At 29.8% G+C, this 19,665-nt stretch overlaps 1 protein-coding gene across 1 annotated transcript in view; it reads left to right on the top strand.

Moving 5' to 3' along the window:
• Positions 1-1,017: 1,017 nt before the first annotated feature.
• Positions 1,018-19,665, top strand: part of LOC113378096 — a 490,250-nt gene continuing 471,602 nt past the window's right edge. Inside the window, exon 1 of the mRNA XM_026618610.1 lies at positions 1,018-1,959. Coding sequence (XP_026474395.1) covers positions 1,791-1,959 — 169 coding nt within the window. The 5' untranslated portion in view covers positions 1,018-1,790. The remainder of the gene's footprint in view (positions 1,960-19,665) is intronic.

Genomic DNA, 19,665 nt, shown 5'->3' on the forward strand with positions numbered 1-19,665 from the left:
CTTTTAACATGGAAATGCCTCTGAGCTGCCAAATGATGATTCACATGCGTTGGATGATATCATCATAGTTTGGATTCTGTCATAACATGAAATATTCTGCATACATACAGTATTAGTTTTGGGATGTGTGATCTATGCTATGCCAAAATATACAGTTACAAAAAAATATAGTGCATAAAGACAAATGCTTAAGTGGAAATATATATAGTCCTAAAGGATTGATGATGACTTGGTTCCAGAAGTAAAGAATTTCTTTTACTACGATCATATGATTTGCATATGCGGTCAACTTGTCTTTTCAAACATAACAGTCACAACAAATTGTTCGTTGTTTTAACCGTTGCAAACGGACAGTCTGTTTGCGAAACCAATTGATATTTCAATCGATATGCTGAATAAATAAATCTTGATAAAAGTCTAATACATATATCTAAATAACGTGATTCAAACAAGTGTGCTTTTTTACATCAGTGGCAACAATCGTGATACCATATTTTTTGACTTGTGTTTTTATACAGCTTCTGGAGTTATGTAATATTTCGTGCCAGTGTGGTATCAAGGAAATACCTAAGAAGATTCAAATTATCAGAGGATGTCTTGATTAGATACTTTTTTTTTTGACCTTGAAAAGGACCCTGACCAAGTGTGTTGGTAGTGCTGTATTTAGATGTCAGTGTTTTAATACATTTTTATTAAGGAGATACCTTAGAAGATTCAAGTTATTAGAGGGTCTTCTAATTAGATACTTTTTTCCCCCTGACCTTGAAAAGGACCCTGACCAAGTGTATTGGTCGTGCCGTGTTTGGATGTCAGTGTTGTAATACATTTGTACCAAGGAAATACCTTACAAGATTCAAATTATCAGTGGATGTCTTGATTAGATACTTTTTTTCCTCTGACCTTGAAAAGGACCCTGACCAAGTGTGTTGGCCGTGCCGTGTTTGGATGTCAGTGTTGCAATACATTTTTACCAAGGAAGTACCTTAGAAGATTGAAATTATTAGAGGATCTTTTAGTTAGATACTTTTTTTTCCTCTGACCTTGAAAAGGACCCTGACCAAGTGTGTTGGCCGTGCCGTGTTTGGATGTCAGTGTTATAATACAATTGTACCAAGGAAGTACCTTAGAAGATTGAAATTGTTAGAGGATTTTTTAATTAGATACTTTTTTTTCTTCTGACCTTGAAAAGGACCCTGACCAAGTGCGTTGGTCGTGCCGTGTTTAGATGTCAGTGTTATAATACAATTGTACCAAGGAAGTACCTTAGAAGATTGAAATTATTAAAGGATCTTTTAATTAGATACATTTTTTCCCTCTGACCTTGAAAAGGACCGTGACCAAGTGTGTTGGTCGTGTTGTTTGGATGTCGTAATGCGTGCATCGCCCATAAAGATGTTTTAGCATGATAACTCTTTCACGTTGGGAATTCTGCTTGTTTTCGCCTGAAGGCCTGCCTTTCGCAAAACCACCAATACCAAGTCGACCGATTAAGAACAGTGAGAAGATAACAACAAAACAACAAAAACTGAATGTAATATAATCTAGAGCCACGTTCATTAAGTTTTGCATACGACACATAAAGTTGGAACTTAATGTTTGGACAAAAAATCTTGCTTGATAATTGCAACTGCAACTCGTGGAGAGAAATAAAAATGCCAGAGTAGAACATCCTGATTTTTACCTGCACCAGAATGCGCCTGAAACACAAGCAAATATAATTATTATCCTGTTTGTTATTTCTTTTATTATCGTAACTGTAGCGTATTATTTGCCGTCGTTTTAACCGAGCTATGTTGACCGCCGCGCGTTTGTCTTCGCGCCCACGGCTTTTGGCGGCCGAGGAAGACCCCGATCAGCTGTTTTTGTTACCTGAGTGCGTTTTAGACATGGATCGTACACAATTGCGCAGAGATTTGGCGGGTTTGGATTTCGCCATCGGACGAGGACACGTCTGGCTAAGTAAGTGATTAGATAAAAATCTCATGTTGCATCGAAGAAATGTAAAAAAAATGTTTGTTCGTTTTCAAATCAATTATTGGTATCTATATATTATGCTGTAAGGGGGCTGTGGGTTAGTGGTAATAGTAGCTATGGGATTCGATACTCAACTCGATCAGCGTATGTAGTGACATGTTTTTGCCAAGAGAAAATAGTCCTTACTCTTAGCCATTGTTGCATAAAAAATTTATCACTATTACAGAAATTGTAATGATAAAATTTATCACATTGAGATGAGACAACTGCTTGGTAGCTAATAGAACCTTTAAGTTCTGATAAATTCAATAAAAACGTTAGACAATTATGTTAACCGTCACATATATTACCTCATATATCTGTTAAAGTTTTCATGATTAATATGATTATAAATTACTTGCGACTTTCTTTTGCAATATGGATATAATTCTTGTATAAATTGTTTTAATATACTAAATGTGAAATTTATTTGTTCCTTTCTCCCTTATAACCTCAGAATTTGTTATACTGGGTTAAAAAAATTTAGTAAAAAAATAACCTAAATATAACATGATTTCTGCGCATTTTGCTCACAACCAGTTCAAATGTTTTTGACTTGCACATTGGAGCTTGCGCATACAACAAACATTTGAACTAATTGTGAGTAAAATGCACTAGAAAAATCTGGTTGTTTTTAGATTTTTATTTCTTAATTCCATTTTTTTCATTATGAAACTATCAAGTATTTTATCATTCTACAATCTTGATTAAGTGCCCCAACTTTTGATGGAATTTGCTAAAACACTTTTAGTACATTTTTAAAGGAGGGCTTGTCAAGAGCAAATTTGAAAATTTTAAGTTCATAGTTTAACAAAAAATTTTAATTCTTGAAATTTTTTGGAATTATATCATAATTTTTGACTGTGGTTCTAGAAATGTTATTCACAGTTACGGATCCAAAGTTTAAATGAACCTAATTAATGAAAAAAATTATATGTTGTTATTTAATATTTTAAGAACACAGAAAAAATGAAAATTAAAAACAGTCACAATGTTTTAATTCTAGCGAGTGATGAAGTAGGGTTCTCAAAAAATTAGCAACCTTGATTTCAGATTCAGATTTCCGAAATAAGACGGAATTATTTAGCTACAATGTCGCATTTATAGGAAATACGGGCAAGTGAAGAATAATCACAAAATAGGAACTGTCCGAATAAAAAATTACAACTTTTTTTTGATATTCTCGATTTTTTTAAATATAGTAAAAATCGGAAATTGTGGATGAGATTAGATCATTCTAAAGAGAAGTCAATAAAGAAGATTCTTAAAAAATTTCAAGTAATTTGGGCTAGTAAAAGTTGAGAAATCATGGGTATCATATTGAAAAAGACACTTTCGAGAAAAACGAGTTTAAATTTTCGCAGATCGAGGAAACAAAGGAGGATTATCGTAGACAAACAACTATATAGAAAATAATTCAAATTTTAAAAAATCTTCTTGTACACATATTCTTGAATAGTTAAACTTGGAAAAGTTTAAGAAAAATATTTCTTGAAGCTTTTGGACCAGAACAACTCTTAAATATCGCGTAACTCAAATTTTGCTTTGTTTCGCAAGTCTCAAATATTTTTATATTTTTACTATAAATCAACGATATCTCAGAACTATTATGGTCAATTTCACGTATTTTTCACTTCGCGAAACTTAAACTCTTCTCAAGATCATAAACTCATTTTATATCATTTAAAGATCGTAAAGCTTAGATTATATTACAGCGAAAGATTGATAATTTAATAAATATTCCAACTATTTATGTGCGTTTAAATGCAAATAAAATCATAATGTTTTAAGTACATGAGATATATAAAAAATAAGAATGCCAATAAAATTAATGTTGAAATTTGTTTGTGACCTAATTCACACGCGATTATATAGAAATCAATAATCATGGTATTTTAAAAATTTCTTTCTGGTAATTTGATTTATAAAATAAATTTTTATACAATCGTAAGTTGAAGATATTAAATTGGTGAGCAAATATATTTTACAGCTTCCATAAATAAACCTGTTTGCTTATGAAGTGGTGTATTGTTATATTCTTGAATTCCTATACATATTGATTTAGTTTACTTATGAATTCATAGATTTTAAAAGATAAAGAGATCGAATGTCAGTGGAATCTGTAGAATATAATTTTGAATGCCAAATCCGACAAGAGTCATTCTTTTCAGCAAAAAATCTATTATGCTCTTATGAATTATGATTTAAATTTTGCTATACAAATTTAAATATAAATACTACACAAAATGCTTTATATTTATTCATATGACCTTCTCAAACGCATTCTTAAAAATCCTAAATTACGAATTAAATTATTATTTCACTAGATCTCAAATTTTTCAGACTGCATCGATTAACCAGCGTGTATTTAAATATGAATTTATTGTTGTTCATAATTTTATCTCAAGTTTAAATCATAAGTCAATTTAATTTTATGATTTTATTGCCCAATATTTCACGGTCCCAAAATTAGCAACAGGAAATATAAAACAGCACGAAATATGAATTTGATTACTGTAATTTTATTCTTTGCACATAAAAATATTTGTTTTGCGTTTTAAATAAATAGTTGGAATTAATTGATTGTGTACAAAAATTAATGTATGCGGTAAACAGATTTATTTGTAATATTTTCTGTTATATATTTTTTAATTGGCTGTATTTGATGATTAATAGTTTTTAATTTATGGATTTGCGCATTGGAGCAATAAATTTTATAAATATAGAGTGCTAACTCCAAAGTTCAACTTGGAGCTATGTGGCCTCTTAGTCCTATAAAATTAGTGATTTTATTTTATTTTAATAAAATTGTATGCAATTTATTAATAGACTTGTTTATATTTCACAATTATTATTTAACACATTAATCGCCACAATCAGAAAATGTTTCACATGGGTCACGAAGTTACTAAACTTTATTAGATAATTTTATTCAAAATGTAACAATGCAATGACAAATTTCCTGAAAAAAACACTATTATTATGTCACACATACGTGACTGACATAGCCCTATATTAATACATTTTTTCCTCTTTTTCCGTATGTCAGTCATATATGTCTGACGTGGCCCATGTAGAACTTGTTAGCGTCAAACACATATGACTGACATAGCAAAAAATGTGGTTAAAATATACGATATTTATTTTGATATCGTATACTACTACTGTTGAAATCATTTCATAAAATTTTATTTTTATGATCTCTATTGACTCTAGAGTTCGGGCGTAACGCAACTTCCGTTGCATTTTCACAGATTTACTCCCTAGTCGCGCCTAAAAAAGTTTTACTTCAATAAATATATTCTTATGTTTTTTTTATGTAATACAAATGTAAGTCTTTAAATATAATACAAAAATAATTACCTAAGTATAACTATTTGAAAACCTAATATTTCGAATATTACCTATTAGCAAACATTTACTTTTTAGCATAATAATTTTCCAAGCAATCTATTATTTTAAATTTTTAATACAGATATTAAATCCAATGATCTACTATCACTAATTTGTATAATATTATGAGACATTTTTACATTTGTGATTACTTCTGATCAATTCAATCATTTATTATCACCTTTACCAATTATGTTTTATCTTTTAGAATTTTCTCGATCCCATTTTAAAATATAATTTCTGCATTGTTTCACATGGAATTAGCTAACCACATTAATAGGATTTCTGAAATAATTCAATTATAGGATTTTATGCATTTTGTACTTTCTTCTAATTAAATTTTCTCCAGTTTATATTCTAATTAAGGCTATAATATATAGAATTTACTCTCACATTTTCATTCGGTCGAGATGCATCTAAAATAGATCAAGATTAATCAGTGTCGAATCATTTAAGAATTTTCAAGTGTGAATGAATGTTTTTTTGCATGTCGACACTGATTCTCTAGAAGAACAGGATATGCAATTTTGCAGTTTATTTTAAATAATGGTGGTAATTTTTTTAGCAAATAACTAAAAGGCTGACAGAAGAAAACATATATTTACCTTTGCAAGTGCTTGTATATTTATTTTAAACGCAGTGAAAATTATTGTAATCAACGGATGTGCAAATCGTGAAATTGTTTGAAATTAATTTTATTGTAATAAGTGTTAATTACATGCTATGTTAATCTGGCATTGAAGAAGCCAAAGGTGTCAATATACTTGATTTAACTTATTTGTGTGGTATTTAAATGGTGTAAGTGGCAAATACCACACAAATTTTAATAAAATCAATTCAAACAAAATTTTACACATCATACTGTTAACGAAATTATTGGTAAAATTAATTATTATCAACAGTATAAGTGAAAAATTTATGGAGCATTATTGAATCTATTAAATATTACCATATCCACCTTATTCTGATTTTATTATATATGTGTAATTGTCTATCAGAAACTTACGATATATTTCATAGGCCTCTAATATTTCATTGACGTCAGTTAGGTACCAAAATTATCATCATGCCAAGTTTTATCAAAATTCCAAAGGAAGAAGGAAATAGTTGTCCTTGTCAGAAAAAACTTAGATGTAATTCTTCGCAATAAATAATTCTTAATAATAATATTTCGCAATTCGCGAGTGGAAAGGGTTAATAAGTCATTCAGCATACAATACTACAAGAGTAAATGTTATCATCATGAGGTCACAATAATTTAAGTTATTGGTAAATCTCATTTTTGAAGTTTCTGGCTCAAGAGGAAAATCTAGAGTCTGTTTAGATTTCGAAACTTTCTTTATCTATTGCATTTAGTCACATCCGATTTTTTACAACTGTTCTCATTTAAATATCATGCTCTCCATACAGTAATAAAAAAGCACATTGGAATGTTTACAAATGATAAGGAACTTCAGAAGTAATCATCAATGTAAAAATGTCTGATAATACAAATTAGTGATAGTAGATTACTGTATTCAAGATCTGTATTAAAAATTTAAAATTATGGAATGCTTGGAAAATTATTATATTATATGAGTATTATTTGCTTATATGTATTTAATTCATACCAACATTGATTTTGTTAATCGTTAACAAACAAGACTGTAGGAGCGTAGGGATTTATTTTAAAATTCACTATACACTACCAACTTCGAACATGCGCTTAGAGAACCTATGTTCAAAACTAATTAAATTTATAAATGTTTAATTATTAAATTTTCCTAACCGTGTATCCATCAGTGTTATTACAACCGTGTATAACTAAAATAAACTTTCTTTGTAAACATATTTTATAGTGGGGAATTACAAGCCATTAATTTAACGTTGTTTACAACATCGCCCAAGTAACTACACATGTGTTTTAGATCTCTTTGCATTGGATCATCGCAGGAAATGACAAAAGTGGTATAAAGTGCAGACATTTATCCGCCTTATGCCATGTTATGTTCAAAGTCAAAGTCCACAATAAGACGACCATGTTACCGACCACAATAAGAGCAAATAGGAAAGATTTGATAAATATAAGACTGACGGGAATGTATATATAGATGTATATATATATATATATATATATATATATATATATATATAATTGTGTAAAAGTAATAATAAAATACTAAATATTTTTTGCTGCTTAAATACTATTGATATCACTGATGAATTTTGCACTCCATAGTATTGTTATTTCAGGCTATGGAAAAACCATATTGAATTTCGTTTCGTTTATTTTTCGGTATGTATATCAGGATTGTAATCAGGATTGCCGTTATTCATCTCCAAAGATTGTCGTAGTTACAAATATGACCCCTTACTATTCAATAATCTATACATTTGAGCTATTCACACTTGAACACAATTTTATTGTTCTGTATCTGAAGTAAATTTTTTATATTTTCTGGAAAATACACAATGGCATTATTTTGACTCATATACCTAAAAGGTCAGAAAACTGCCTGTGAGACGAGAAAGCGACCGCTTCCTTCCCAAAGCAAAAACGCAGTAACGGATTTAATTTATAAGCAATGTATTTGCTGTGCGATCAGGCATTTTATAAATAAAATCTAATCTACAAACTGTACAAACGTTAAATAACAATTTTATCATAAACGCATTTTTTTGATAACACTCTTAGATAACACATACGTGAAGTTAGCTTTTATGTGTAAAAAGCCTGACCACACAGAAAATACATAGCTTTTTGACATTTTGTTACTACTAACTCATATGAAGATAGACCCGTAACTTATCATTTCTATTTCATTCGAAAATTGGCCCCATAATATATTTCGAACAAATTACGTATTTCCTCCGTATGACTAATAATCTGGTCTATAACGAAACACGAAGAATTTCTCTCAAGTTTTGTAAACATTCGTATTTCCTTATCGATTTTTCTCAGGTGTGGAAATGAAATATTATGATTCATTACGTTCAAGCTGTTATTAAATATTTCTTTTGCAATAAGAAGTACTCACATATCGTAAATAACGAAGTGCGAAGAAATAAACACCTCAAAGTGAGTGCAAAGAAATTTCTTCGGTAAGTGTAAATATGCATTTTAGCAAGAACGTTTTACGAAAAGATAAGTTTTTTGATAACAATTTTTGTTTAAGGACTTTGACCTGTGAACATAATATACTGGAATAATTAACAATAAATAAGTAATAATTAATATTTAATATTTAAAGGGAGATGATCACTATTGATTGGGTAATATTCTTTATCATGTTTAATAATTTCAACTTCAAAAAACATATAAAATTCGTTATAGAAAGGTGAATTGGTACATAAGTTTTCTACCCTTGGGTATTTTACTTTTACAAAAAAAAAGATTTGACAATTCTTAAAAAGTTTACGTAATAATATTTAGCTAAACGTAGAAAGTTTCAATTACAGCTATTGCTCAATCAGGCTATAGTTTGGCATGGCGATCATTTTGAATTTTAATTTGTCTTATAAATAGGCACATTTTGGAGGAAATAATGTAATCGAAGAGGTAAATAAAAATAGTTCATATCATTTAGTTTTTTTTCCTAAAAATTACTTTACATCGATATTTTACTTTTTCTGCCAAATTTAATTCCTCAATGTACAAGCCTGGCATATGCGGCAATTCTAGCAAAGTATCTCGTAAAATTACTTCATACCGAAAGGTCTAGTTTACTGTTATAATATATCTATGTGACTTTACAATGGAATCGTTAAAATAGATTTAGATCAACGGCATTCTTTGCATGTTTATTTTTTGTGACCCGGGCCAACGTCTTTATGATGACTTGACGTGTGCAAGACATTAAATTTACTATTGTTCTTCGAGGAACGGTATCGATGCGAGTTGCATAGTTTCGGGGAAATAGGGCCACTTATGGAATCTATTTGTTTTATTTATTTCAATAAAAATTGAATCGACTAATCAATCGTCAAGTGATAATTGATTAGACAAAAGTTCGAGATTGAGAGAGCACTTGAGCATCGATTTGATTGAAGGGTGTTAAGTGCTAAGGATCAAAATGCATCAGTGTTGTTTTTATAGAAACTTTGGTGTTTTTTTTTTAAATCTCAGAAATATAATAAAATAGTTTGACATCGGAACACATTGGAATCAAATCTTATTAACAATTGAAAATTATTTTCAATTTAAATTAAATATTAAATTTGATTGATTGACCCAAAATAAATTATCGAAGACTTCCAAAAATGCTTCGCTTTATTTTGAGCAATATTATAAGACTACACTGGTGTCACATTTTTTAAAATATTATCTACTGTTAGACTGAAATAAAGTAATTCTACTAATAATATAACTAGTGGTGTTTCTATATCGTTCGATGTCTTAAGACTTACTACGTACTTCTTGTTTTATAAAAAAATAAATATGGATTTAGTTTAGATTTTAATACTGGATTTTCCCCGTTTGACCCTTTTGCTACGAGCGTCGTCTATGGACGACATCCGCTTGACGACATGTGTGTACGGGGCAACCCAAACAATTGTCCTATCATTGGTATATGATAATATTATATACAGCGCATACCATATGTATTATCAAAAATTGTAGGAATATCGATAAAAATTGTGATATTACCCAATTTGTGACGACATGCGTGTACGAATGTCGCCTATGGACGACATTTAGTGTGACGAATTTTGCTTTCAATTTGCGTTAAATTATTAAGAATTCAATTTTATATTGTGATGTTAAGTTTTTTAGAGGTGTATATATATTATTTATCGATATTGATTTTAAAATCTTAAAATATGTTGAGTAATAATTGGGCGGCTCGCTGGATCGTACAGCAGTGTCACTCCTGCAAAAAAAATTGGCGAAATTGAATGCAAATTGGTGAAATGTTTTATTTTATGAACGAATTAAAGAGAAATGTTAGATTTTTGCTCTTTGAATTTTTTGAATTTTTATTCATGATTTTATTTAATTTTTCTGAATTAAAAAAACTCACTAACTTTTTGTTTGAAATTGTATGGAATGCCTTATTTTATATTCGAATTGCAGATGGATATATTAGTTTTGTTTCTAGTTGAAATTTTTATTCATTATTTGATTTAATTGTTTTGAATTAAGGAAAAATTCTGTTTGCAATTTTTTTTTTTGGAATTGTTCTGGAATGTCTAATTTTATAATCGAATTGGAGAAAAATATTTGACTTTTTCTGTTTGAAATATTTATGATTTCATTAAAAATTTTTCATTTGAAATTTAATTAAATATTAAATTATTAAACCATAAAAATTTTAAATTTTTATTTTTATTTCATGGTTAACACTGAAACTGTCTTTGTTTTCTAATCACTCGAAACTGCGCCTCTGACGTCTTTCTAATCTAAAAACAACAAGTGATTTCGTTGTATAATGTAATAACAAGACGATTGTATAAAATACAAATAGAAAACTCGATATAAGAGTCAAGTGGATGGTCACGAGCATAATCGATGCCCTCGACGGTTGTACAATTAAACGATCAAGTTCTATCAGATCGGGACGAGATACTGAAAAGATTTGTCCTATGTTGTAATGGAAGCTGGAATAGTACATATTATATACCTGTTTCGAGAAGATTAACTTAAAGGAAAATAGCTTTAGACTTTAATTGTTAAAAAATATACCTATATATAAGTATAAGTTTTTATTTGAATATCTATTCATTTTTGAGTCCCATTATATGTCATATTATACTCCACTCATTTATAATTCAACCACAGCAAAATCTGATCGTGAGTATAGATTATAAACACTCTGTGCTCTCAAAAAATCTCATTTCTCATTTTAGGTTTGTAAGAAATCAATAGTGATTTTATCTATCTATATTATATATTTAATAGTTCGAAATAAATATATCTTTAATTCTACTAATTAATTATACAATTTTATACTACAAATTAAGATCATAAAACGCACGCATCGAGATAATTAGCTTTGACAAAAGTTAATTCGCTTTCACTCTTCTAATATTCAAATTAGAACGAGTCGCAATAATTATAAGTCGAAACAGAAATATAATTTATTAGTAATAAGTTGATCAAATCAAAAACTTATTCGGAATTTACTTTCCGCACGCAGCAATTAAGTAATTTTAATGTAAATGTAAGAAAGTGACTTTTGTAAATTTTTGCCATAAATTAGTTATATGACACGTTTAGGCAAAAAAGGCAGAATCTATTCAAATAACTAGCTGTAAGTGTAATTCTGTCTTAAGGCATCGTGCCTTAAGGCAAATTGCTGGAACTTCCCGTACCAAAAATTATTATTTTTTTTAAAAACGATTAATGTTTTTGAGAAACTATAAATTGGACAAAAAAATTTTTTTTTTGAAAAAAAAAATTAAAAAAAAAAAAAAATTTTTTTAATTTTTTTTTTTGAAAAAAAATTTTTTTTTCTTTATTTTGACATATTGTGGAAGATCTGAACTTTCTTTTTAAAGCAATCGTACTGCTTTAACTGCATAGACAAAATATAAAGCGCGTAAAGCCCCGCGTCGCTGTTTAACGCATAAGCATTGGTACCCATAGGAATGTTAACAAAATGTATACTTATTGTTAAAATCTCTATAAAATATCTGATAATTTGATGTGCATATGTCTAATAATCATTTTTGACCGCCAAATGGCTCATTTTTTTACTTTTTCCTCCATATCTCCGAAACCGCTAGACCTACCCTTTCATGAAAATTTTATCGATTCTTCATCTTGTTAATACAAGTGAAATGTTTTCTGAATTATTTAAATCGGACGCTCCGTTCTCTTTAAAACTGAGTTACCGTTTTCGGCACTTTTTGCCCCGTATCTTCGGAACGTAGACCTGCCTTCGCCAAAAACTAATCAGCACGTCTTCTTATCAATACAAATCGAATGTTTTTTGAATTATTCAAATCGGTTGATCCGTGTTCCCGAAATCGTCGACGAAAATTTGTATCCGCACATACATACACACACATACATACATACATACATACATACATACATACATACATACATACACACACACACACAAACACACACACATACATCCATTTTTTCTAAGGTATGCCAAAATGTTCAGAAACCTCTGAAACGTAAAGATATATAAAAATTTCCATTTTTTATTTTTTTGCGATTACTATAACTTGCCCTACGGGAAGTTAAAAACCAAATTGGTTTTAGATAAAAGCTGGTGCAGTCGTTTCCAAGATACGTATTTCATTCATGCATAACAAAATCAGATTTTTTTATTTCTATTTTAGACCCGAGCCTACACTTTTATATTCTGTGTCAACAAATGATACTTGAATGAAGTGATTCAGGAAACTTTCAGTGGGAGAATTTTCATAAAATGTTGCTCGTTAAAAGTCAAACTTAGTGGAAAGTTAAATTAAAAGAACAGAAAATCTATTTTACATATTCTAATATGAAATTAGTTAGTAGTTAGTAATATTTGAATGTAATTGCCATTATCGGATTCAGATAGATGACTCACACCTATTTGGTCTCATTCATGAATCTCAAAACTTTTTCAAAAAAAAAAACGAAAATTTGAGTTCAAAATAGTTTCCTATGGTTCAATGTTCACGAAAAATGTGGGGAAAAAAGAGTGCGCGTAAGGTTCACACGCGATTGAAGTAAAACTTATTTGCTACTGTACAAGATGGCATTTGCGTAAAAATAAATACATCATATAACAATTTCGAATAATGTTTATTAGTAATATGGTAACACTCGTAATGCACACATTTATTAGTGTCAACCATTATACACATTTATATAAGAATGAATTATAAATTATATATTTATAATAGCATTAAAAATATGTATAATATTTTAAAACAATAATGTAATAAAAGTCATACTTCAAATATGACATGATCGGTTTGTCATTGTAATTAGCATTCAGAAATGAATCTTCATTAGAGAAATGAAGTAATTTCTGATTAATAAATTCTATAATATTCGTTCACATAGTGGTTTATGTTAAATAACGCCTAAACAAATATTGTTTTCGCAACTTTACACATCATGGAATTGTGTTTGAAGAACTTCATGTAATTAAAATTAACATACATTCATTGACTGATGGTATTTTTTTACTTTTTTGCTGGCGATATAATCTTATTCTTTGAACAGCTGTAGTGTCTGTCTATAAAATTATTTTCCATTTTAGTAATAACCTCAAAGGTATATAGTAATCTCGAAAACCTCGAAAACCTCGAATAATACGAATTACTTTCAACAATAACTATTCTTCCGATCCAGATATTTTTTATTAACTCAAGATTTGTACTACTATTTAACCTTAAAATGTAATGACATCGAACACCGAAAAATGAACAATATGCTTCAAGCTTTCGGTGACGTACGCAGGTACAAAGTCACGCATACAAAAAGTCCCGTACATGATACGACAATCAATCACAATCGACCCGTATAGAAATTATATCATCGAGAGCGAATGACGAATCATTGGCACTCGACTCGGCCGTAACCCACTTCCGTTGCATTTGTACGGATTTACACCCTAGTCGCGCCTAAAGAAGTTTTACTTGAAAAAAAAATGAAAATTTGAGTAGCAAATAGTACCCAATGGTTCAATTTTCAGGAAAAAATGTGGGAAAAAAATGTTTTTAAAAAAATCTTTTGTTCGAAGAGTATTTTCCTCAAATACCAGTGGTTTCCAAGATATTGTGCAATGACTTTTACCCAAGTAGGCAATTTTCAACCGCGACACGCGTAATCGGAATTACGCTTTGATACGCGAGCACTTTGTATTTGATACGCGAGTAAGAAGTACCTACGCCGAATCGCACGACTTAAGAAATCTAAGTGATATAATACGTATGGAATTAAAAGGCCACTATACCAGTTTTTTCCTTTTATTAAATCGAGAATCTCGTTTATTAAACCAGATGTGATTAGAAATATCGATGCACCTGGCCGATTCCGAATCGTCTTCGATCGGGATTAAATTATTGTACACGGTCGTGCTAATTAATGCGCAGCCTGTGATCGAGTATGATCGAAACTCGTTCTACAAATGATGTATGCATGTCATAGAGAATTTTCTTGTAATTCCAATAGGTGAACGTGAGATAATATAATAAAAATGTGAAAATTATTCGATAATATGACATACGAGCATCTAAAGCTCATAAAAGGATAATGTAACCTAGCATTTGTTGTTGAAAAACATAATCGGGGGTATGGTTATGAATATATTGTCATCAGATGAAATAGTGTTTAGCATGCAAATAATTTAACTCAACGATACATAACTTTTAATACACTATCTGGTCATTAATTTATTCAAAGTGCAACCACTCTTTTGAATCATTCAAAATCGGATGCTTAATTCTCTCAAAAACTCAATTTCTATTTTCTGCACTCTTTGCTCCGTATCCCCGAAACTGCTGGACCTGCTTTTACCAAAAACTAATCAGCACATCTCCCTATCAATACAAATCGGTTGGTTTTGAATCCATACGCTCGAAATCGTCGACGAAAAATTCTATCCACACATACACACACACATCAATTTTTTCTGAGGTATGCCAACATGTTCAGAATCTCTGAAACGTGAAGATATGTAAAAAAATTCATTTTCGATTTTTCGACTATTATGATTCTACGGGAAGTTAAAAATTGTAACCAGCAAAAATCTAATATTCATCTCGAATTTGAATTTAAAATTAGACGTTTCAGACAATTTCAAAAAAAAAAAATTAGTAAATTTGCAAATTATTATGAACTCACAATTCTTGCTTAGACCGAAAAAATAGTATGCATACAACTGGGATTTTAAAGCTTTCGCTACGAATGTCGTCCATGGACGACATATTTTGTGTAGGTCTTGCTTTAAGATTTATCACTATATCCATAATATTTTTTTTTATTTATTGCTTTTCAAATTTACGTTATTTGGCAATACATCATATTTTATAATTTAATTATTATTTAAGTTATATTTTTTTAAAGTGATTCATTCTGAAAAAAACTTATGGTAAGTTTTATGTCTTATTTTTATTACTAATTTGTCAATAGAGTTCTTCAACATATATAATTGTTATCTCAACATTTACCAAATATAGTATTAGCTTATTTATTATTCCTATGAGATATCATCAAATGTAAACATTATTTTATCTCACTTATTTTTTAGATACGCTTTCATTATACAAACATCGTACCAAAACTCATTTGTCATAGATACACATTTTTTGTTTATTCGATTTATCGAATACATTATCACTAAAAAAAATATTTCTGAATGTACGTAGAAAGTCGTGCTTCATTCAACATGAATATTTAAATTTTAGTTACGGTTTAGTTTTCGATATTCTAATTGAATATATTATTATTATGAATATTTTTTTCTTGTAATGTTATTCTGACATTAATAGCTGTTATTATAACTTTTAATTAAGTTGTTTAGACTCATTATGGTCGGAATTAATTTTTATAGGTCTATGTTTATGTTTTTGTGTATTATTGTTAGTTGTAAATTACTTTCTTTTATATTATAATATCAGGTCAGAGTATTTCTGTTTCTTTAACGGTAGCCAGTACAAGGTTTTTCTGTTGTATGTAGAAGCATTAATTTAGTATTAATTTCCTTTGCTATAGAAAATAAACAGGCTATTTATGGACTGTTTGAATAGATAAAGTAAATATTTGAATCGTATAAGGTGAATCGATATTGTGGAGAGAATTGGGTCAGTTTGTGTATAAGAATTTTTCATATTTTCCTAATGCGGTGTTGCCAAGGAAATTTAGTAGCTTGGGATGTAATTAGAGATAAAAATACTTTTTTTCCAATATTACGTTTTTTCCATAGTTTACATATTGTTTGAGATAAAATTTTTTACTCGTTACTGGGACTTGGCGTTGGTATGCACAAAACCTCTTTTCACTTTATATATCTTTTTATTTAAAATTGATGTCACTAAATTTTTTTATATACTATTATTTTATTTATCAACGTATTCAATAAGTTAATTACCAGTCTTTGAACCATTTTATGGCATTATTTTCAATTCATAGTCAAAAAACACAGACAACCCTAAATTTTCACCTTCCTACTACAAACTTCTATTTCGTTGACAAAAGTCATCTTTTGCACCGAGGTTTAGGTTAAAACTTTGTTTTACTTGTGCTCATCTTGACCTTGCATTGGTATGCACAAAACGTCGATTCATATTCTATATCTTTTTGATGTCACTAAAATCCATTATTTTATCTCGAAACCTATTCAATAAGTCAATTACCATTTTTATCGCTCGCCGTATTTCTAATCTGCATTCCTCTGCAGAATTAAATACTCGGTATGATATCTATTTGCTTAGACGTGCAAGAATTCAACTCTACAGACTCTGCTTTCATGCATACATTTGATACTTGTTTATTATTTCTTGCATTTAAAAATTCTCCTGGTTGTGTAATGACACTTTTGTCTTCACGATGTGTTTTTTTCTCGCAAAAATTTGCGACCTTGGCGGTAGACTTTCGATTCATGGAGAATATAGACTAAATTCGTGCATAAAAACTGACGTGTTTAGAAAGGACCGTAGCTGTATAATTTTATAATGTTCTTATGGTATTTAATAGTTTACTACGTGACTTTAAAAAAAGTACTCGACACTTGCATAAAATCTTGCGAAAACTATACACTTTTGCAAATGTTTTGACATACATAGGTTTTAGTTTAAAAAATGTTTTAATAGACCGACTAATTGCAAATCGGAACTTTGATGGTGGTAATTTACGAGTAAATTGAAAATGTGGTTTTATAATGATTTATAACAAATTGCTAATTAATTAAAACCTTGTGTTTCATGATTCATAGAAAATAACTATTTCTTTTGATACTACTAATTAAAGTCTTCTATCGTCATGCATTTTTCAATGTAATTTTCAAATTTTTTATATGAGCTTGCTAAAGTTCACCACAATAAAATCTTGAAATAACCTTCTTTGTGTCTTTGTCTGTTTCTTCAATTGAAGAAATATTTTTGTCTATTCTCGCACATATACTGAACAATCAATTGTAGAATTTATAATTTTTTTGAATTGATATTATAATATGGATAACGAACACGATCCATCATACTTATCATAGTCAATGCCACTACTTTATTTTTTTGTTTATATAAAAAGAAAACTTTTGTTATTGGGAATTGGTGACACCGCCCACAATGGAGCATTCTTTAGATACTACATATTTTAGATTATATTATTCTTATTAGGAAATCCTGATTTCTGACAAATTATTACATTATTCTTTTTGGATTTTGAGACAAATTGTAATTAGCTCGCTGTTTATAATTTTTCAATGTTAATTATCAATTTTTTGATAGTAAGTTCATTCTTTATGTCATTTTATTGGACTCTCAACCAATACGTATTAATAATAATAAATGGTAGTCTGCCCGAAGGCAAGTCCATGGTATGAGAGCACCACAAATCAATGATTTTCTTTCCCTTCCTTGTTCTTTATTTTCATTACTATACTATTACCTTTAATTACAAGTCTGAATGGAAAATAAACTCCTAATATACAAGACCAATTAATTAAACCAATATGGTCCTACGGTCTACAACTATGGGGTGCGGTCAGTAACTCAAACATAACTATTCTGCAGAGGTTTCAGAACGGCTTTGTCTCTAATCCGTTTAGAGCTTATTATTATTAGCTTATTACCATTATATAATAATTTTTACACCTGTACTAAAGTTAAATTATAGGATTAAAAAATAGCTTCTAGATTACAAAATCTTCTTGCTATTGTCAGAGAGTACTAGAGTAGTTGACCATTGCCAGAGAGTATTTAGTAGCTGGTATCAAGTGATAATTTGATTTGGAAATATTAACCCTTTCCACTCGCGAGTTGCGAGATTTATATGAATTTTGTCGCCGGAGCGGCGGCTTCTGAGTCGAAAGGGTAAAATAGACCAATGTTATGGCAAGACTATGTTATGTAGTACTTTCCATATAAAGTGGTACTAAAAACTGTCAAAATTCTGTGTGGTTGCTGTGCAGAAGATGTTTTGGATAGATAACCGCACAATAGTAAAAAAAAAGTCAGTATCATAACTGGATCTTTGGGATATGGCTTGATAACATATGAGTGAAGTTGCATTTTATGTATAGAACGCCTGATCGCACAGCAAATAAATGGCATTTTGACAGTATTTAGTAGCATTTTATATGGAAACTACTACATAACATAGCCTTGTCATAACATTGGTCTATTTTACGGCAGAATTGGCCGATTAATATGTAAAAATATATAATAAAATATAGTATACATTATTTGGATTCCCATTAAGAAGTTGCATAAGTTTTCCATCAAGCGTCAATTTCATTCACAATATTTCTCGAAATACTTCTGCTTCCGTCTTTGCACCATGACCTGCGTCTGTCCAGCCCTGTTCTACATAGAATATCTAAAACTCCTTCTATCTACCTTCATTCGATGCACCTATGGATATATTATTCTCATTTGTCCAAGAGTTAACGTGCTTTGTCATGTTAAGTGCGAGTACTAAGGATAGGTGCATGAACTGGCACCTACTAGTACTATCCACTATGCAGCGCCTCGTGGACGACGACTCCCCGTTAACAATCGTAGCCCAAGTACTCCTCGCTCGATAAACCGCATCTCATCTTCATCAATCATCATTTATATATCTAATCTCATCGTACATATAGGGAAGAGCAACTGAACAAATTGAACCAACAGATGTAATTGATGGAGGAGGAGGATGGTTTTGAACTCGTACTGTTTGGAAAGACCGATTTTTGAATACTTGAATGCGGAAATAAATGATCAATGGAACGGATTTTTCTTCATTGATATGTGTTTTATGCCATTCCAGCAATATAATAAACTTAGTTGTTAAATGGCTGTTTTGATTTTTAAATAATATTCAATAATTAATTGGTTATGTTAGAAACATTAAAAATTTATTTATCTTTTTTTCAACTGCAATCAGAACTTGACGAGTCCTATAAGATACTGTGGTGACTTCTTAAACGATATGACTTTTTTAATAAATGGTAACCCAAACGGTTGTTCTATTCCCATTTTATTATAAGAATTGTTGCGATTCTGATAAATTTTTTATCATGCTAATTATATAAGGACCATTCAGAAACATCATGCTAATTATATTTCTAAGTGCAAACCGATGTCACTACTGCTTGATATAAGGTTTTTCTGAGCGAGCATTCAACTTGG

The sequence above is a fragment of the Ctenocephalides felis genome, unplaced genomic scaffold (assembly GCF_003426905.1).
Source record: "Ctenocephalides felis isolate EL2017-DRISC unplaced genomic scaffold, ASM342690v1 CF-g0.4_SCAFFOLD_01886, whole genome shotgun sequence".
In the NCBI taxonomy this organism is placed as follows: Eukaryota; Metazoa; Arthropoda; class Insecta; order Siphonaptera; family Pulicidae; genus Ctenocephalides; species Ctenocephalides felis.